The sequence below is a fragment of the Talpa occidentalis genome, unplaced genomic scaffold, assembly GCF_014898055.3.
Source record: "Talpa occidentalis isolate TD23 unplaced genomic scaffold, MPIMG_talOcc4v2.1 talOcc4.5, whole genome shotgun sequence".
Lineage (NCBI taxonomy): Eukaryota > Metazoa > Chordata > Mammalia > Eulipotyphla > Talpidae > Talpa > Talpa occidentalis.
The window spans coordinates 122,258,405-122,279,995 of NW_023604861.1; the positions used below are offsets into that span (position 1 = coordinate 122,258,405).

Sequence of the window (21,591 nt, forward strand, 5' to 3'; positions counted from 1 at the left end):
TTTCTAATTATTACTTCCCTAAAGAGTTTGAGCCCTTTGCCCCTTTTAAAAAATTCCTTTAGCCCTTCATTAAACTATTGTTAGTGTTGTTTTTTTCAAATTTGACTTTTTATTTGTCATCATGGAAAGTCTGATTTTTATTATTTATTTATTTATTTATTTTAAAGATTTATTTATATAACACTGGGTACAGTCAGAAGTGCGGGAGGGTGAGAGAATTCACCAGAGCCAGAGCGGGGAACAGAACAGGCAGACCGATGAAATACACTGCTTAGGGGAGCAGAGGGCATGGCAGGAGAGGTCTGCGCGCCATGTGGGACCTTCACTGGCGGCCAGGGATCGAACCAGCGCTGCAGAGGCTGCGGGCAGCTTCACAGCCCAGCGCTCAACTGCTGTGCCACCAGGGAGGCCCTGAAATTCTGATTTTTAAACAGATTCTTGAAATGGTGGTTCATAGCCATCAGCTCGTTCAACTTTAACACCTGTCTCATCACCAGTAGCCTTTCCAGAACTACTGCCTTCCCCATGTAGCTCCATGAGTTTTCTTTTCTTTTTTTTTAAAGATTTATTTGTTTATTTATTTATACAAGTGCTGGGTACAGTCAGAAGCGCGGGAGGGTGAGAGAATTCACCAGAGCTAGAGCGGGGAGCAGAGCAGGCAGAAGGACCGAAGTACACTGCTGAGGGGAGCAGCAGGCGCAGGAGAGGTCTGTGCGCCATGTGGGACCCTCCTCCGGTGGCTGGGGAACAGCCGGGGATCGAACCTGTGCCGCAGAGGCTGCGGGCAGCTTTGCAACCCAGCGCTCAACCGCTGTGCCACCGGGGAGGCCCTCCATGAGTTTTCTTAATTCAAACTTGAGCTTCTTCAGCATTTTTACTTTTCTAACAAAGACATCATGGAGTGGGTAGATAGACTGGCAAGCCTTTTCTATGTCTTTTCCAATGCTGTCTGGAATCAATTTATTGGCCACCTCTTTTAAGTCATTTATCTGCATCTTTTGGGTCATGATTTCCATCATCTTTTCCCTGATTTGGTGGACCTGTGATGCTGATCGTAAGAGGTCTTCCGAATCTGATTGTTGTGTTTTTTAGTAAAACCAACACAGAAAAGATGAAGCAAATACCCATCCGTATTCTTGACATTAACATGAGCTTCAGTCATGGTCTGCCATTTTTTGACCGTGGAGCACATTTTATCTCGGGTAAGATCCATGCCATGAAAGTCAGTCAGGCAGCTCTTGCCCTGAACATCCTCAGTAATTAGCTTGAATTTTCTAAATGCAACTTCATCATTCCGCAGATCTGCAAGGCTCACATCAAAAACACGACCTTAGAGGTCATCAGAGGCTATTTTGGTTCCTTGTGTTCTCATGACTAACGTTTTTCCAATATTTCTTATATTGAACATTGCTGGTGCTTTCACATCATACCAGTCTTTCTTAGAAAATGGATCTTCTTGGCTCTCTTTTTTGCCACCTTTCAAAAGGCGCTTGTTTTTGCTGACTGCCATGGTGCTGCTCGGAGAGCCCAAAGGGTATTGTTAGTGTTTTTAAAGGCTATCAAACAAGTAGAAAATGTATCTCTAGCCATAAAAAGTCCCCAGTTAGAGACAGAAGACAAGGGGCAGGTAAGAACAGCAGCCCTTAAGAAGTTCACCTGTTGCTAGTCCTTGCCGGCGACCTCGGGCCAGTGCTTTATCTCTCAAGTGTCATCTCAGTCTTAACTCTTTTAAGTTTCTCATCTGTCAACAGCTCTTACCTTAGAGGGGTCCTTTTGCTGGGGTCTAAATGAAATGTCAGTAAGGAGACCAGCCTGGTATGCAGTAAGTAGCACATGGCAGCAATCATCAGTAACCTCAATCCTCATACAAGTTCTGGTAGTAGAGGCATGATTACCTTTATAGTACAGGAGAAGAAACTGATGTTCAGTCACCCAAGGCTACACCTGGTAGATTTGGGGTTTCCACTTGAAACTGCTGACTTGCTAGAGTAAGCATGTCCTGCTGGATGCCTTCATCTCCTGCACAAGGCAGAAGTGTCCCAGAGATACTAAGTTTCTGGAATACAAAACTGAAGGCTTTAGTACTCACAGAGGTAAATTTCACAACCGATCTGAAAGTAAGTGATGGTCACAGAAGTTGAGGTTTATGAGGTCTCTGGGGGTCTAGTGTGCATAGGGGAGCCCCAGGTGGGAAAGGAGTCTTAAAGGTAAACAGTTGCCATCATTTGCTTTCCAAAGTTTGTCCTTGTCACCACTTTATGCCTCAATTTCAGAGGACAGAGGAGCACACGCTTTGGGTATGGGGTGCTGGAGAATCTCCTCTGATCCCCAGGCTGAGCCTCAGGCTCCTCGCCTGGGCTGCAACCCACCCAGTTGTGCGAGGCTGGCGGCTGCCCTTCAGGGACCCCACTCACTGGCCTGGGCCGATGTGCCAATGCACCCAGTGCCAGGAGCTCGCCTGTGGTTAGTTGATGGGTGGACTCTGGGAGGAAACAACAGGGATGGGGAACTCAAGCCTGCCCCCCCTGTAGCTGAGAGTTTCACAGGTAGACAAAACAAAGGCACCTGAAACCAGTAATAGGGAGCCAGGTCGCATCTTATTAGGCACTGAATATGTGGGTACAATCAAGGGGGAGGCCAATTGGACTTGTGGCCAGGGCTGAAAGGGGGAGCAGTGACGCCAAGTGGGCTCGATCCCTAGCTGCCTTCTGTAGAAGTGTGTCAGCAGGCAGCCCCAGGAGGAGGGATGTCCACGGCCTTCACCCATGTGCCAGGGGAAGGTAGAGGAAGGTGCCTCTTCTGTGCTAGGTCATTTTAGACAATGTCTCATTTCATTCTCATTACAGTGCATTTAATTAGCTGCATTTTACAAATGTGATTCAAAGGGGTGCTCAGTTACCTGCCCAGGTGATATGCCAGAGGTGCTAGCCATGGGCTTGATGGCTGAAAGAGCTGACTGTGTGATAATATGTAAGCCTTCCCCAAATCTTCAAATTGCTCTGCTGGAGGCACTTTTCAAGGTCAACTTTGCAAAGCTGGAGCAGCTTAAGAGAAACTTGATAGGAAAGTTTGGGTATGGGGTTTTGCAAAATTGTTCTCAGGTACATTCCATACACTCCACAATTAAACACCACTGGAGAAACAGCACAAAACCAGGTATCAACAAATACACAAGAACACACACACACACACATACACACACACGGATGCTAAAACCCTAGAGACACTTCATTGCTCCCAAGATATGCTTTGACAAAAACATTGGATTAAGGCCAGAAACCACAATAACTGAAATAACTTTGTAAGAAACCTTTGCAGGCGATAGGAAGAGCTGGGGGAAGGGCAGTGGATGGATTATCTTACCTTTCATCCTGGTTTAATTAATATTCACAGGGAAGGAGGTAGGCTGAAATGGATCATTTCCCCCCTCTCCATCCATGTTTTATTAAAAAAGTGACAATGGCTTAGGACACACACGTATGACACATTTGGTTTTCAAGGGAGATTTTATTTTTGCATTGGAAGAAAATGAAAGAGTTCATTTTTTAAGACTTATCTAAAGACTTGCATTTCCTGAGCTGCAAAGAAAAAAACCTTCTTTCCCTTCTTGTGGCTTATCTGCTTTTCTTTCAACAATAAGTCATCTGGGTTATATTTTTTCCATGTGTGGATCAAGTGAACCCAGCAACAGAGGGAAATGATGGGACATGATGATCTTAAAGCTTGGCTATGGTAGGAGGGAGACCCTCAACAAGAGAACTGAAATGGGGGCTTGAGAAGGGGATTTGGGGACAAGGGAAACCAAGTGCTCCCAGATGAGCTACAGTTATAAAGATGAGGAAACTGTAGATCTGGTCTCCAACTCAGAACAACCCTTCGTAATGCCCTGTGCTCATTGATTTCATTTTGTCTAAAAGAGAAAAGACAGAAGGAGCCAGAAGGCCCAAGCCAGCGACCCCTGAGCTTGTGCTGATGACACTTCCTTTCTGGCTGCGTACAGATGCAGAGCTTCGTGTATTCAGAGAGTGCCTTGATCTATTTTCTAATTAAAAAGATTTATTTTTAGATTTTTTGATTCACAGCAAAGTTAAGAGGACATACAGACTCCCCAGTGAAACCCTGCCCCTCCCTTACCCCGATCAAACTCCAGCTCCAAAGTGGTCCATTTGTTACCATGGATGAGCCTCCCTGACATGTCATTATCACTCACAGCCACACTGGGGTTCAGTCTTAGTGTTGTATATTCTCTGGGGACTGACTCATGTTAGAATGGCTCTAATATGTTTACAGGTGCAAGTCTTTGTAGAGGTGCATGAGGCACAGTGGTGCAGTAACTAGATAGCTATCACTGGAAGAGGCTGTGTCCAGAAGGTGGGTGTGGACATAAGGCTGTCCAGGAACAGTCACAGGAGGACAGAACCCAGGTGGGTGTCTCAGGCTGGGTGGACATGATTTCCGGGGTCTGGAATTCTGCATTTCTATAACGTAGGCTAGACACAGTCATGAATAGGTTTTAGGAAGCTCATTCCATGAGGGGCACTGCTTGCCTGTTCTGCTCTCTAGACAGCAGGGTCCTTCAGGGTTCCTGGCAGCCGTGACCAGTGCATGGCCACTTGGATGTGGACACCAGCTGTGGGTCCCCTGACCCCATCAGACCTTCTTTTGTTGCCCTGGTTCTTTGTCACCCGCTGATCTTCTTTTATATCCTCCAAATCTGCAACAGCAAAAAAATATCTCATCCTATCACTGGGGCTTTGCTAGGAAGTATAGTGAAGCTGCCAAGAAGGGGCTGAGCCATGTGGCACTTACATGGCCAGGTCACTGCTCCCGTCTGTCTCATCAACTAACCTGGACCCCACAGGCTGCCAGTTTTGCCAGTGACTTTTCACCTAGCAGCGCTCACTGGCCAGGTCCTCTACGGAGCGTTGGGCTTCCTGGGAAGCAGCCTCAGAGGTGGAGTTTAGCATGCAGGAAGTTTATTAGAGACAGCTGTAGGGTTAATACTTGTGGAGGGGAAGGCCTGAGTAGGCGGAGGGAGCAGTTGGCTGCAATGCACCCAGCAGAGCTCAGCTGAGCCCTGGAGCTGGGCGGATCCTTCACAAGAGTTCCAGGTTGAGGCAAGGGGCCAGGCCTTCAGCGTCCAGTCCAGCTCTGCGCTGAGTACATTCTGTGCCCTTAGGGAACTTGTTATCCAGATGGCAGAATTCAACAAGCGTGTGAATGACAATGTTATATGGTGACAGCAGAAGGGAGACCCCCAAAGTCTTAGGGATTTGCAGATGGAGGGGATGATGGTAGAGGCATTACATTTGCTTGGGTGGAGTATTTAAGTTGGGGGTTGGAAATCTTAGCTTGAGGGTTTTTGTTATTACCCGGTCAAGGTAGGTTGGTGTGGCTTGTGGACTTCTTTTACCCAGGCCTGGATGCCAACGGGAGACTAAGCCAATCCCTGGGGCTGAGGAGTGACACATGGTCAAGGGGTGAAGCTCAGAGCCCACTTGCTTATTTTCTCTTCATCTTGAGAAATTTCAGGAAATGTCACTGCTGAGTTCAGGGCTACCGTTATCTCAGGCCTCACTTCCTGTGGCCTTGAACACGTCAGGTCATCAGGAGGACAAGCTGCAGATGCTCAGCTGGACAGTTACTCTGCTCGGGGTGAGAAGCATCAGCTGACTTCCATGCAGTGGACTCTCCAGTTTCATGCCAGGGTCTGATCCCTAGGAAGAGGATTTTCTGGAATGAGGAGAATTGCCTCATCTGACCAAGGAAGCCCCGGAGGCATTTAGGGTGAAGATATGATCCAGAGGGCAAGCTGTCCTGCAGAGGGGCTGCCTGGTGAGGAGGAGGGCGGGGGAGGAGGAGAGCCACCTTTTAGGAAACGCTAAAGAAGGTACTAGAACTGCTGTATTTAACATTTCCTTATTTTATGGTCTCAAGTGGTCTAAGTGTACAGACGTATGCTCTGGATTCCTAGAAAGGAATTATTACTTTGAAAATTCCCCAGCCATCATTCTCTCTGGAAAGCTCTCCCTCTTCACTTACCCAGCAAGAATGGCTTCAGTGTCTCCTACACACACACACACACACACACACACACACACACACCCTCCCTCCCTCCAGGAAGCCCCTGCTGCACCCGGGTTGCTCTGCATGCCTCAGCAGTGCTGAGCGCCCTGGTTTTGTGGGCACTCAGAAACATGTGGTCACTTCCAGGGCTGCCCACTAGCACAGGTTCTGCTCCACCCACCACACAGGCAAGGCCTCCAGCTTCTTAAGCTTAGAGAGAAAGTCAAAAAGCTAGGATGGTGCTGTTATACCTGCTGGGTCTGCCTCTGGTGTGATCTGCTTCAGCAAATGCCCCATGAGCATATTAGGCTGATTTATTGTTAATAACTAATCACTGGGCCTCCCCGGTGGCGTAGCGGTTGAGCGCTGAGTTGTGAAGCTGCCCGCAGCCTCTGCAGTGCCAGTTCGATTCCCGGCTGCTCCCCGGCCACCGGAGGAGGGTCCCGCATGGCGCGCAGACCTCTCCTGCCGCCCGCTGCTCCCCTCAGCAGTGTACTTCGTCAGTCTGCCTGCTCTGCTCCCCGCTCTGGCTCTGGTGAATTCTCTCACCCTCCTGCACTTCTGACTGTACCCAGTGCTTATATAGACAAAACAAACGAACAAATAAGTAAATGAAAAAAAAAAAAAACTAATCACTGACTATAACACTAGGGGTAAGATGTCCTGTTGGCAGAACCTAAAATCACATCACATCCTAAACCTGGCTTCAAGGGAGTCTGGGATTCCTGTTTTCTCTCTTTCCAACCCATACACCCTCTGTTTAGCTCCGGGTATACACACGCCTAGTTTCTTCCCAGTGTTGATGATGGAAGACACGTCCTAGCACTGTTGGACTCCATGAGTGCAAACTTCTTCAACTTAAAAAGTGTTGTCTACAATAATTAGAAGGTATTTCATACCACTGAACTTTGCACTCAAAAATGGCTAAGATGGGAACTTTTATGTCATATGTATTTTATTGCAATTACAAAAAAGTGAGGTTGAACAGTTGGGGTCTGGGACATTGCAGGAGATGGTTGAGACACTAAATGGCTTTGTGCACATCACCCACACCTTCAGCTTCAGGTGATCTTGGTGTACGAAAAGCTAGGAACTCAGTCTCCTCGGCAACTTCCTCCCCGTGACACTTGCTCAGCAGACAAGTATTGTAGGAACCTGCCAGGTGTGTTGCTCATGAGGGTCTCAGGATAGTTCATGCTGGGTAACTAATAGCCCATAACATTAAAGTAACTAGGATTTATATCTTGTTCATGCCAACTGTTCAGTGCAGTCTGGTGGGGATTTCAGTGTTTCAGGGACTTGGGCTGACCAAACCTCTTCCTTCACACTTGCTCACACAGGCAGGCCCAGCAAGGGGGGAAATGTAGAATGTGACTAATGACACACTTGTTTCTGCAGGGAAGGGACTAGGTGCTACCACTCATGTTTCACTAGCCCAAGTAAGTCATGTCCTTGTCCAACATCAGCGGGTAGAAAGTTCGGCCTTCACCTGTGCCAGAAGGACCAGAAAATCAAACTTGGTGGACAGTCCTGGTGACCTCCAGTGGTCCAGGGGCAGGGAGAGGGAGAGCTGAGTTCCCTACACCACCAGGGCCCTCATCACGCAGCTGGGATAATTTACATTCCCCGCTCACCGTTTTTCTCTTCCTTGGGAAACTAAAAATTTCAACTTTAGACACTGATAAAAAATTTTACTAAGAATGGCCTGTGAAAAACCAGCACAGTCCCCAGAGACAAAAATTCTGATCATGCCTTTCTTGAATACATCAGTGCTTCTTGGTTTATCAGGATTTTATGGGCTGCGGAGGCTGTGCATTTACTTTTGCATAAAAATCCCATCTCTCTTTCTTGGACTGGGGAGGAAGACCATAGGCACAAGGGGCAGACCTGGGTTTCTCTGGCTAAGCTCAAGCATCCACCCTGACCCTCTCCCCTACTGGAAGCCATTTCTGCCTTTCACGAACCCCTGCTGTGCCTGTTTTGGGCCCCTTATTATATTATAAATGTTTGTATAAATGCCTCAATGCCCAGCTAGGCTGTGAGCTCTTTGAGAGCCAGAACTTGATTTCATCAGTCTATATGGACTTGCCCCAAAAAGTATTTATTAAGTAATTTTGAATGGCACAATGAATGAAAGTCTGTTGCCACCTAGGGCCTTTTCTGTAGATTCTCAGTATCTTCTGAGTAAAAGAAAGGATGGATGGATGGATGGTGGATGGGTGAGTGGGTGGGCCAACAGGGCCCCTGCATAAGACTACCTTTGCTTATGCTATAGTTTCTAGGCACCAGGGACAAGCTTCCCTGGCCAGAGGTGCAGTGTTGTACTTCCCACCTGGTGATTTCCATGGCCCAGGCTGAGGGTGGGGAAGTCTGTCACTCAACAGGACAGTGGGTGTCTAGGAAGCCTTGCCTGCTCACCTTCTCTGACATGTCTGATTTCCATAAATGGTCCCCAGGCTGAGGCATGGGATACCCCAGATCCCTGAAGACTGCAGATCAGTAGTCTGAGGCAGCTGCAGTCAGAGCTGGGCCAGGGGCCATGAAGCAAGCTAAGGGTAAGGGCGCTGAGTTGTAGGGATTCTCCAAGGACACTGCAGAGTCACAGGGGGGCCTGTAGGAAACCCCAGCCCCATAGAAGTGTCCCTTAATTGCCTGCTGCCCCTTGGAGAGGTATCTCATTTCCTCTTCCCCGGAGGTGGGGAGAGAGCTGGCCTGGAACACCCATGCTTACAGATCTGCTCTGGATGTGGTCTGGAGGAGGAAGCGGTGGGAGAGGTAGAGAGGAGGAAGGTAGAGATTGTGTCCAAGTGGTGGGGGAGAGGGGACTCCGACATGGCCCTTTCTTCTAAAATACAGACACTGCCTCCTTCTGCTGTCCCCGTCCCAGCTCCTCCAGCTCACAGATAGGTGGCCTTGGCAGTCAGGAATTAGAGATTAGACCTCATTGCCTTGCCCCTCATTGTACGTGAAAGAGAAGTGTGGATGCAGAGGGCAGCCCAAAAGTTTGGGGACCACCTCTATGCCAGAGTGGCGGGTCAGCCTGGGCAATCACTGGGCCAGATGATGCTGCACATGGACACTGCTTATGGGCGGCTCCATCTGCTGCCAGGACACCACCCGGATCCCCAGGTAACAACCAGCCCCTCTCACTCAGCCTCCAGGAAATGAGATTCTGTGGCCAAGCAGGTACCAAAGGATAAATGCGCTGTATTAACATGAATACTAGTGACGAACGCTCTGCAGTAGTAAGCACATCAGAGATACATAGAATATTCTCTATAGTCTGACCATAGATATAAAATAAGTTATACTTGATTTTGTTTTCCACCACAGTTGGGGCATAGCAAAGAAAGTGACTGGGCCAGGGGCCATGAAGCAAGCCAAGGGGCAGGGCTCTGAGTGTAGGGATTCTCCAGGGACACTGCAGAGTCACAGGGGGGCCTGCAGGAAACCCCACCTCACACCTCTCTGGTTGGCCTTCTGAGAATAAGCACGAGGTCTCGCTTGTAGGAGTCAGTGGCTGACACCGAGCTAGGATGAGTCAAGCTACTGGAGGGGAGGCGGAGCAGGGACAGGCACGAACAACATCCAGCAGGCCGGCCCACTCTCCGCTGGGGTGCCAGACTTCTGTGGCTTGGGAACACAGGGCACAGAGCCAGAAGGCACTGGTTGCTTCTGTGATGTGACAGATGCTGGCCCATCCAATGCTGACCACCCTTCCCCTGGCCAGCCGGCTTTGGGAGGGGGTGGGGGGGCGGGGTTGATGCCCCGGGGAAACTGCACACCTGAGGCCCTGCACTGAGTCCCCGTCCATCACAGGTGACCTCCGTGACTTTGAGAAGGTCACCTAAACTCCTCTGAGTGTCAGTCTGCTTGTCTGCAAAATGGGAGGCGGGAGAGCTGTGCATACTTCCGTGGGGGTTGATCTTGAGGGCCATGTGGGACGACATATATAATGTGCCGGACACAGGAGTGGCTGGTAAAAGTGAATGGAGAATGAGCATGAACACCAGAGGCCAGGTAGAAAAACATGAATCTCAGAAAATGTGCAATGAAACCACCCTGATGACTTTGAGGAGAGGAGAGCAGTTTCTTTGCTTTCTTTCCCGCAGAAAGATTCTCTTTTCTCCCTGGTTCTGCGATTCTCTGAAATGAAGTGCCCGCTGAGTTCAAAGCCAGGCTTGCGCAGGAAGACAAAGTCCAAGGTTGACAGCCCAGAGCTCAGCATCCATGTCTCTTCAAGTATGAGGTCCGGTTCCCCCAGAGAATTTGGCTTTGCCCTCCCCTCCCTGTAGCTGCCCCCTTCCCTCACATCTCTTAGTCCTGGACCAGATCTCACATTGGGAAGCCAAAGCACAGAAAACAAGGGGAATTGCTTATTAAGTGAAAAGCCTTTCCATCTGCTCAGATTCAGAGCCACTAGGGGAGCTGGGGTGGGTGGACCATCTGCGGCCTGTGCACAGCCTCCTCTGAGGGAGAAGGCAAGTCTCTGGGTAGCAGGGGATGGGAGGGAGACAGGGGTGAGACCTGGGCTTGAAACCTGGGCCGGGAGTGCTCGTGTGCTTCTACCAATGCTGAGAACTTGCGGATGTGTCCAAACAAAGAGCAGCCTGGAATGCTGGGGGCTCACTGTCCCCTCAGCTGCAGTGCGATTCTTAAGATCTGTGTGCGTGTGTATGTGAGTGTGTGCGAGTGTGTTTCACTGCCTCTCCCCACCCCTCTAACTCCTTCCTGCTCGGTGCCCCCTCCCCTCCCACCCCCCATCACTCGGCCACTTTCCTCTTGGAGGGGGGCAGGAGGTGGGCGGGCAGCTCATTGGGCAGCTCGTGTCCCTCCAGCTTGACCTTGATGAGGTGATTGGCCAGCGCAAACTCCTCGTCGTCCAGCATTCCGTCCTTGTCGATGTCCGCCAGCTTCCAGATCTTGCCCAGCACGCTGTTGGGCAGCTTGGAACGCACCATCTCCTTCTTGGCATTGGCGCCCGTGATCTTGCCATCCACCGGCGAGAGGGTGTAGAAGATCTCATCGTACATGGGCTTGTCCCTGGCCACCACCCACTCGGCGTCATCGATGCCCTCCCCCGCCCCCTCCCCGTAGCCGTGCCCGAAGGGGCCCTGCAGGGTGCCCTCGAAGGCGCCGCCCTTGACCATCTGCACGGGCCGCTGTATCTCCTCCTGCCGCACTAGCACCATGAGCTGGGCGATGTCATGGGCCAGCATGTCGTCCACCACCTCCAGCAGCTTGCTTTTCAGTGGCTGGAATTTGCTGAAGTCCTGGGCCTGCAGCTGGTCCTGGGAAGAAGGAGGGAAAAGAGGCTGAGGACAGCAGACAGTGGAAGGAGCTCCTGCACCTGGTGAAGGAAGCTGCCTTCTACTGACACTGGAGTGCTCGCAGCCCTGGGCCTGGAGGCTAAGAGCCACACACAAAATAATAAAAGATGTAAGAAAAGGGGAGGAAAAGGCACATTGGGTGATGGTGGAAGTTGTCAGGAGAGAGAACAGTGGAAGGGGCCAGAGAAGGAAGGGGATTGAACAAATGATCCATTTATTTGGATTTCCTTTAATGTTGTTCTAGAAACTTCTCTTTAAATTCTTTGTGGCTGTTGAATGGTGGTTCTGGAATGTTCCACCTCCCTGGGACTGGCCATGGAGGTCTCAACATCAATAAGGATGGAAATGTGGAAGGAGTTTTGATGGCATTAATGACCCTACTCACTCCCAGGGCCCCTCTGAGAGGTGAATCACAGCCTCTCATTTAGGAAAGGAATCACTGAGGCACAGGCAACAAAAAGCAAGTCATAACAGAGGCTAACGGTTCTCTCCAACCAGGGGTTCTTTGTCAGGATGCTTATGGGAATTAACCTGCAGTGAATTTTCAAGTATCAGCTTCTCCCACCAAGGGTTCTGGTGTGGTAGACACGAACAGGCGTGTCGATTTTGTGAAAGCCGCCCTCCTTGCCTTCCTGACACCCACCCCACTTGGTAAAAGAAATGTGCTCCATTTTGCATGTCTTTGTGATTTTAAAAGATTCTGAGTCTAGAACATCCAGCTTCTCGTGGGCCTCTAGAGTGACAGGGGTGAATTATAGGGGTGACTGGCTTTGGCCATAGCAATGTTAGGACCCTGGGCAGAGGCCAGTACACAGGAGCTGGCCTCAGGGACATGCAGCTCATTGATGAAAACTTCAGAAAACACCCACAGCTACATGTCAAGAGCAAGTATTAGCTTGGACATTTCTCGCCTCCCTTCCAGGGCAGGGAGGAATGTGGGAGAGTGTGGAGAGCAGTCAGGCCCTTTCTACTCCTCCCTCTTCTGTCTGCCCGCTCACATCTAGCTGCGTTTGGTGGGCTTCCAACAAGGAGTGCCACTATCTTCCAGGGGGCCTGGTGGGTGCTCCCATCTCTGTACACATATGCTTCCCCCCAACCCCTACTCATAAGACACCATGTACACGATTTGTTTGGCACACCCAAAACAGACCCAAACGTCGCACTGGTAAACCAATGAATGAGAAGGTGAAATGTTTTTATGTTGCAAAAGGATCCCTCACCTTAAAAAGGGGGTGAATGTTTCATTTCAACTGTCCTCTTTCCAAATGTTTGCTTACAGGTGGAACTCAAAGTTGAGGAGCTTCAGGTCAGGCTGACTGAGAAGCCCAAACTGCACTGAAGCAGTTCTGAAATGACTGACGGCTCTTGGTAAGTGCTTACAGGAATGAATGGCTACATGAAAAATGCAGATTTTAAATGCCTGTATATTTTCCTTTTTCTTTTATCATATAAGAAACTTAAAATGTCTATTTGGGACTATAGCGAGGTTCTGAAACTCTCATCTTCACCTGAGAAACTGCTACATCAGCAAGAGTATCACGACCACGTGTGCTGCTATTTTTTGTCTTTGACTCCCTTATTTAAAAACAAAATCACAACACTTGTATTTTGAAATAACTAAAGAATCACAAGTAGTTAGAAAATTGTACAGGAGGTAGATCCCTTGTGTTCATCACACAGCTTCTGCATGGTGACTGGATTGCTATATGTGTATGGCTGAGTCAGGCTGTGCCTTCAAATATTACCTCATCCTAATGACATAACAACATCCTTGCAAAGCGTGTGCTTTGGCAGCCTCCGTTTAGAGAAGACGAGATGGGTTCAGAGAGGATCCAGTTAGCATGATATAGCGCATTCTTGCTAGGACCTTGGGCAGAGCTCCTGGCTTTCCTACCCACGGCCCATGTGAACATTGCACTAAGAAAACCATAGGTAGGTTCGTTAGCTGCCTTGTAAACTTTGGTTTCCTCATCTGTACAGGAGGACAAGGCCTCCCTCAGAGGATGCCTTTGGGGAATAACATGAGAAACCACAGGAGTGGATCCTAATCCAAGAGAAGGTCCCTCAGTGCGCGCCCGAGATGGCAAGCTCCTGCATGGACTTCTCTGTGGCTGTGTCCCAAGCTGCTCCCAAGGGGGAATCGAGAGGCAAACGTAAGCCCTGAAAGGCCTTTGTCAGGCAACTTGTCCCATTTTATGTGACATGGTGGGAATTCCAAGCCTCATGGTGGCTGTAACTGGGGATGGTCAAAAACTGGAGGTATCAGACCCCCAAATATCACGTAACACCTCTCCTAAGGGAGCACTGGGACTCTGTGTTCTTCCCAGGCCCAAATATGGCACCTGTGGGACCAGCGACAGCCTGGCTGGAAGGGCAGACCCAGGCCAGTTCCTTGCCTTCTGATTCTGGGTTGAGTTTTCAACACGGGCATCCCAGGTGGACTCCGCCATGTTCAAACTGCTTGGCTACTTGGAGTCTTTTGTCCTGGAGTCCTAGACCCTGCTTACCTGCATCCTCTTCAGGTTGGGAAAGTCCCCGGGTGAGATCTGGTGCTCCCGCTCAATCCGGCCATAAATCTCAGCCAGATTGTTCACCAGCTCCTTCTTCTTGTTATCCTTTCCAAAAACGGAGGGCATCTCCTTCTTCAGAGAACTGATGATGTAGGCGTGGACCTGAGAAATAGGGGCAGAGAAACCTTTGGATCTAGACCCATGATTCATTCCTGTCTTTTAGGGTGGCTCGTACCCATCTCTCCCCATCTCTCCCCTCCTCCTGCTCCTCCTTCTGACTCAATGTCTACTTCCACTCTCCAGCTCTCATGTTACTTGCAGTGCTAAGCTATTTTTCTAGATCACACAGGAAAGGTGAGATTGCAGAGCCATTGTGGTCAAAGCAATAATAGAGATGGTAATGTTGGCATGGTGTTGATGATGATAGGGGGACAGTAACAACAGCTGACATTTCCGAGCACTTCAGAAGATGTCGGGCACTATGATGAGGCTTTTTACTTTCATCCTACTTTATCATCCAACCTTTTATAGATGAGGAAACAGACAGTGAGACTAAGGGCCTGGCTGGGGTTGGGGATCAAACAGTTAGCAAATGGAAGAGCCAGGCTCCAACCTGGCCATCTGATGTCAGGGCCTGTGCTCAACACCACCACATAATCCTGTCCCCAGTCCCAGAGTTGGCAAGGAGGACCTTCGTGAGACAGTAGCCACAGAAAATTCTCATGTGGGCAGGCAATAGCGAGGAGGGCTGCAGATGGAAACTCAACCCAGAATCAGAAGGCTGAGAGATGATCTGGGCCTGTCTTTCCTGCTGGGCTGTCATCTTAGCTCTGGAGCTGACCCTTCCCCAACTGTGACCCCACCCAGGGTGTCCATCTACCCGGAGGTAGCCTTACCTTGGCCAGTCTGGCTCTCTTGATGAGGTCGTTGAGCTTCCGCAGGGCAGCATTTCGGGGCAGGCTCTGGATGTCTCTGAACAGGTCCTGCTCCTCAGCCTCAAAGAGCTTCCGGTTGTCAGGGATGAGAAGGGGGTGAGACCAGAAGGAGCCAATATAGACTCGGATCACCTCTGGGGTGTTCACGATCTTCCCCAGGGACCACATGAGGGCCCCATACACCCGCATCAGCTGCTGCGTCTCGATCTGGTCGGCCTTGTTGAGCACAACCCTCATCTTGTCCTCATGGTTCTTGAGGGCCTTGATGACTTCTGAGAACTCGTCGGAGATGTCCAGCTTGTGGGCATCAAAGAGCAGGATGATGCGGTCCACCCGCTCGGCGAACCACTCGAGGACAGCCGCAAAGTCATACCCTGTGGAGAGGGACAGTCAAGGGAGGGGCCTTTGGGGCACAGAGTAAGGGTTTCGGGAGAGGCAGCTAGGTGCAGTAGAGATCATATGGTCTTGGGAGTTAGATCCCAGCTCCTTCATTTTCACTTTTTGGCTGTGAGCAAGTTACTCAATATCTTCAAATAAACAGTTTTTCATCTATAAATGGACATAATAACAGTACCTAATTAATAGAATGATAAAAACTAAGAAACTTGGAAGGTAGCACATAGTAGCTGCTCAGTAAATGCTAGTTATTATAATTAGCATCTTTATTCCCATAAAGCACACCCACTATACAGCTCCCTTAGCCTTGCTTATTATAGTTAATAGCCAAGTCCTTTTGAAAAAAAAAAAAAAAAAAAGACTCTAGATACATTTTGAATGAAGACCCAGAAATTTTTTGCAAACAACAAAACAGCTAAATGTAAGCCATTGATGGCTCAGCCATGTTCATTACTAGTCTGGAAGAAAGCTGAGGTTCTTATTATAATAACACATGATTTGTTCTCACACCTCCTCAAGAGCTCACTTTTTTCCTTACTGGTCATCTGTAGCCCCAATTCCCCAATTCTTAAACCACAGGGGTTTATCCCTTTGGATGTGACAGACTCTGGTTGCAGACCTTGGTCACCTGGCACTGAGCAGTGTCAGGTCAGGCTAGTTCCAGGAGCCCTAGAACACCTGTTCTGCTAAACCTCAAGTAAGCATAGATCTGGGAGGTGCTCAAGAGGGAGGTCATGCCAACAGTCTGAATATTTAACTTCACCTGTCTAGGTGCCAGTATCTTCCATAAAATAGGAACACAGATAAAGGAAGCAAGGCTCGGGGAGGTAAAGTGACTTGCTTGAAAACACACAGACCTTGAGAACACAGCTCTGGGATGAGAACATAAGTACCAGGTCCTCTGTCTGCCATTCCTCCATGGAATATCTCTAGTCTGGAGGTAGGCCTTGCCTGGCTCCCAGCACCACAAGGGGATTACCCTGAGGCCCTGAGGCTAGTTGCCCCCGTTCAGTGGGAAACCAAGGCATCAGGAGGATCCAGCAGTTCGTGCCCTGCCTCTCAGGGGGATGCTAGCAACCAGGGCAAGGGCACTAGCAAACCTCACACAAATGAGTTGGACTTAAGAGGCTCTGATTGTCTGTAATATCCATAACAGTTGTCCTTAACTTGAACCTGTATCGGAATCTCCCAGTGGGCTTGTTAAAAGCCAATTGGCTGGGCCATAATCCCAGAGTTCCTGACTCAACTTATGTTTGGACTTCATTTTACCCTTATTGCATCCTGCGAAGCAGGTATGATGAGGAGCATCAGCTGGCTAGGTGTGTGGTGAAGACTGGACTTGGTGTTTGGGCCCTGGGCCCTCTGCACACGCTCCTCTGGCAGCCTTCCTGCACCTGCTACCTTCCTTACCGCTCTCACTGCTCTCCTCCATCCTCTCCCCTCCCTGGCTCTCAGGCCCAGCCAGCAGCTTCCAGAGCTCTGAGACTCATGCATTCCTGCCCCAGGTGGGCTCTTCTTCCCTCCTCCAGAGATGGCCCCAGGCTATTTTAAATTTTCCCTTCAGCACAGCTCTAGGAGGGCCTCACCTCAGAAAGGTGGTCCCTCAGAGCAGTGGGCAGGAAGGGGCCCAAAGGCTCAGAAAATCAGGGCAAGCTGATCCCCTGCCCAACCCCCACTATGGAAAGCAGGTCACAACAGCTGCTCTGTGCCTGGAACGAGCAAGCTTGCTCTCAGCAGTGGGAGTGAGGGCAGCAGGCCTCAGAGGCCTCAGACAGTGCTGAGACCTATTCTCAAATCTGGCTTGAGCAACCTTGCAGGCCACATGGGGTAGGGCAGCTGGGAAGGCAGGTTGCTGCTCCCTCCCACCTGGTCACTGTGAATTTCAGCTCCCAGAGATCTTGCATGTGTGCTTGTGTGTACACACACACACACACACACACACACACACACACATACACACACTCCTCTCAGCTAGGCAGCTGGCACTGGGCACTTGACTGTCTGGGACATGGAGGCTCAGACAGGGAAGGGGCATGTCCAGGGCCATGTAGCAGTAGGGGTCGGAGCCAGGGTCTGAACTCAGAGCTTCCTGGTCTTCCAACCCCAAGGTGCACGCTCTAGCCAGCCCTCCCTGTGGCAGGGGAAGCAAAGGGGCAGAAAGGTTGCAGAGAAGAGGCTCTGGCCCCTCCAACTGTCCTCTGGTCCTTGATGGAAAGAGGAGGTTGGACTGAAAGGTTTGGTGGAGGGCAGGGGCAAATTTGATTACCCCTCTGCCCCCACCTGGGGGTGGGGTGGGTGCTTCCAGAACAGGGGATTTCCGCTGGGTCATATGCCCCTCCTACTCTCCAGTACTTAGGCCTGTCCCTCTGCTGACCCATGGAAATGCCAGGATGAGGATCCCCCCTCCCCACTGTAGCCAGACCTGGGCAGGGCAGGGGCCAAGCTTGTCCTTCTCCCTAGTCCCCTGCCCCCAGCACCGTGCCTGACACACAGTAGGTGCTATATCAGTATTTGCAAGCAGAATTGAAATTTACCCCTTTTTCCCTTTTACATGTAGAGCACAGTAAGTCCTTTCTGGGTCCCAGTTTTCTGGTCTCCAAATTGGAACCCACCAGACCCTGCCAAAGGGTCTCTGTGAGGATCCAATCAAAGAAGACACAGTGAAACCATTTGTGTGACCTTGAGACTCATGACCTTCCAAATCCCAGTTTCCATAGATGGATGTGCTCCCGAGGGTCACTCAGGGAGCGCTGGCCTGGGCAAGCCCACCTCTAGTTTTCTGTTCTCTTATTAACTTGCGGTGTGTCCTTGGGCAAGCAGACTTCTGTCTCTGGTCCTTGATCTCTTTGTCTGTCAAGCTGGGGAGGACGGATTGGCCAAGTTCTGAGCTCCCTTTATCAGTTCCCTGCTTGTAAGACTGGAGGTGTGAGGGGGAGTTGTTCAGCAGGACTGATGGAGGCTAGACACAGTAAGTCCTTGGAGGAAAGGCAGAAAGAAGAATGGCAGCCACTGTGTTCAACTCCTCAGTGCCCCCATGATGTCTCTGTGAGGTCTGCTCCTGCCTGAGGGCTTGGGGAAGCATTTCTAGGATTTTATAAGCACAATGGCCTCCTGTCATCCTTTTGCAAATTCTGCAGGTTCTGGCAAACTGCTTTCAAATGAAAAACTCAGTAATGCCAGATACTTCCTTCCCCAGGGGTGGCTGTGAGGACCTTGAACTTTAAGCCATGACACCGTAGGTTTCCTCAGAAGCTCAGCCTCCCTGCTCCTGGCTATTGGGAGCCTAGCAGCCTCCAATCCAGCAGGGGTATTTAATTGTTTCCTGGAAGGGCTTAAGGGGATCCAGGAACATGAGCATCTGAAAGGCATGGACTGGACATATTAAGGCAAAGGGAATGGACTAGCTCTCTCATTTATTTTCTGTGTGGCCTTGGACAAGTCTGAGCCTTAGTTTTCTCAGCAATGAATTGGGTTAATAATGACTGTCTGGTGAGATGTCAGTGGTAGAGCCTTGACAACAGGCTCCCACAGAGCAGGGAGGGCCTGGACTCAGTCCAGGGGCTCTGTCCTAACATCTGGAGTGATGAGATACCAAGGGAGAGTCCCCCTTCCCTCACTGGTCCCAGGAATGGCTGAGACCCACAGCAGAAGGGTAGAGGTCTTGAGCACCTGCAGGAGCCCAGGGGCTCATGGACTAGTAGGGGGTGGGGTGGGGAGTCAAACCCCCAGAGACCCAGTGGCTCACTGTGCTTGCTGGCTCTGCAGGCACCAGGCCCGGCTTCTGGGCAGCCTACAGAGATCTGGGGCCCTCTCCACTGCTGTCTCCCCTTCACCCCTTAATCCCTCTCACACCTTACTCCCCCTCCCCAGACTCCAGAATGCTGGAAAGAAAGCATTTCTAAGTATTGCCAGGCGGGAGGAAATCAACGAGACAAACACAATAAGCAAGACGACTCCTTCATTACCCACTGGCTTCCTTCTTGGTGACGTGCATCATAGGGGCACTAACGGGCGGCCACACGAACTCATTTGATCCTCATAATTCTCCACATGCTGGGAGGTAATGAGGCACATACATCTTTCAGGAATGGGAGAGGGAGCAGAGAGGTGGGGGGCTGCCCCAGCTCACAAGGCCAGGTGGTGGCAAACACAGGCCTAGAGCTCCGACCACTGACCCCCAGCCCACGCTCCCCTCACAGCGCAGAGTCGTGAGCAAGCTGGATTGAGCCCTAAAACTAGGTACTTACTTGTGGTGGAATCTAAAAGGTCCAAGTCCTTGCCACCAACCCCCACCAAAAAAAAAAAAAAACAAACAAAAAACAACTCAAGTTGTAAAGACATTTTGGCAAATAAAAAGGCAGCTGTTTCTAAAGTGTAGGGAAGAGTTGAGATGACACTGGTGACCCAAGGCCATCCCAGATGCCTGGCAGAAGTAACCTTGAATGTGGACTCACAGAGTCACAGGACTCCGATGACCTTGAGGGTGTCAGGGAGCCTCAGGAAGGGCGTCAGGCCCCCCTTGCTCTGCCCAGTGATGCCCACGTGGGCATGTATGTGCAGCCCCTCTAGGCAGGTGTCGGGGGCAGACCAGGGGTAGGGAGTGGTGAAGATCAGCCTAGACCCTCCAGGGCCCCAGGGGAAACTCATAGATGAGAGTCTGCCTGTGTTCCTGCTCCCCAGCTCTTCCTGGCAGGCGCTAACAGGCTGGAAGACCCTGGGCTGGGAGACAGGAGACCAGAGGCCCATCTCTAGGGTTGGGACCTGGGCCAAGTTCTACCTGCCCTGGCCCCACTGACTCACCTGTACAGGAAAGGGGCTACTGGGAGTGCTGTGAACACCACACCCATGGGGTTGCTTTTCCAGGGTGGAGTGTGTGGACATTTCTAGCTGAGAAGCAGCAGGAAATGTGGTTCCCAAGTGTGAGGACACTCAGATTTCCGGAGCCCTCCCACTTCTGCTGCATCCTTGCTCCTTCCCAGTAATGAGCCCTGGGCTGGGGACATCCTGTCGCTTCCAGGAACTGCCTCCCTGGCCCTCTGTTGCCCACCCCAGTGCATCTGCAGCCAGAGACAGGCCTGGAACTTCCCAGGTCCGGGTTCCCGCATGTCTCCTGCACCACCTCTTCCCTCTTCCCCCAAGACACTCCCACCCCCAAGTCCTGGCAGAGAGGCCACACCCCGAACAAGGACCACGCTTTGCCCAGGCCTGGGTGCCTGAGTGTGCCTCATACAGCTTCTGAGGCCTGGAGAGCCCTTGGGAACAGCTGGGTTTTCAGATGGTACCCAGGGCCCCCCACAGACACAGCCCTGTGCCTGGCAGACTTGGATGTGGGCTGGATTTTAGGCTCTACCTCAGCCAGGTGGCCTCAGGGAGGGGATGGTTCTCAGAACTGTCCATGGGGATTCTGCTCAGCCCTGGGCTGTCTGGAGGAAGGGAGAAGCTCCAGATATGAGCTGCAGCCAGATCCAGAGTCTGGAAAACCCCAGGAAGTGGTGCCATGAAGTGTGTGTGTTTCTGTGCATACCCATGCCTGGAAGTGAGGTGTGTGTGGAGGGAGGTGTGTGTGTGTGTGTGTGTGTGTGTGTGTATGTCGGTGTACAGGTGTAAACTGCAACTAGCAGGTGCTATGGCTGATTAGGAAGGATGGGAAGGGACTGGATACCATATACTGAAAACTTATCTGATAGCTAAGAGTGTCTGATGCCCTTCTCCCAATTTCCCTGGTCACCTTGCAAGGCTGTTGTCAGCACTGCCAAGGCAGGTGATGCGATACCGGCAGCCCAGTTTCCAGCTCTGGTTATTATCTCAGCCTGCTTTTACAGTAGCTGCATTTAGTCTGGACTCAGGAAAGCAGAGAACAAACTGATCTGTGTAGCCACTCATGGGGCCATTGCTTCTTCCAGAAGTGGGGTGGGATCTGGTGCTTAGGTTGGGGTGGAGGGTGGATAGGAAGAGCAGCAAGAAAACCAAGCACCCAAATGGCAAAGGGCAGTCTGAGGTCCAAAGATGAAAGAGGAGAGAAGGCAGAGGAACAGGCAAAGAATGGAAAGGGACAGGGACCAAGGAAGGCAGGAGTCCCAGGGGCAGGGTTGCCACATACAGCTGCACGGGCTGTGCACTGCACAACTGCGAGAAGCCCACTCACATAGTCAGTCACATAGTTAGTCTGGGGGTGCTCTTGAGGGCCTGGCTGGCAGATAAGGGTGAAAGATGGACTGTGATTAAGACTTAGAGTTGGGGTCTGTACAAAGTTGGACCATACAAAGTCATGTGATGGGTACCATTGCCCCTGCTATACCTGGGCACATGGAGGCTCAAGGAAAAAGAGTGACCTATTGAGATCCACGCAGGATC

At 50.7% G+C, this 21,591-nt stretch overlaps 1 protein-coding gene and 1 pseudogene across 1 annotated transcript in view; both read right to left on the minus strand.

Moving 5' to 3' along the window:
• Positions 1–426: 426 nt before the first annotated feature.
• On the minus strand, positions 427–1,510 carry LOC119258695 (40S ribosomal protein S3a-like; annotated as a pseudogene).
• Positions 1,511–6,708: 5,198 nt separating this feature from the next.
• Positions 6,709–21,591, minus strand: part of EHD3 (EH domain containing 3) — a 32,212-nt gene continuing 17,329 nt past the window's right edge. The window contains exons 4-6 of the mRNA XM_037528270.2: positions 14,803–15,215; positions 13,904–14,068; positions 6,709–11,357 (exon numbers count right to left, since the gene is read on the minus strand). Coding sequence (XP_037384167.1) covers positions 10,830–11,357; positions 13,904–14,068; positions 14,803–15,215 — 1,106 coding nt within the window. The 3' untranslated portion in view covers positions 6,709–10,829. The remainder of the gene's footprint in view (positions 11,358–13,903; positions 14,069–14,802; positions 15,216–21,591) is intronic.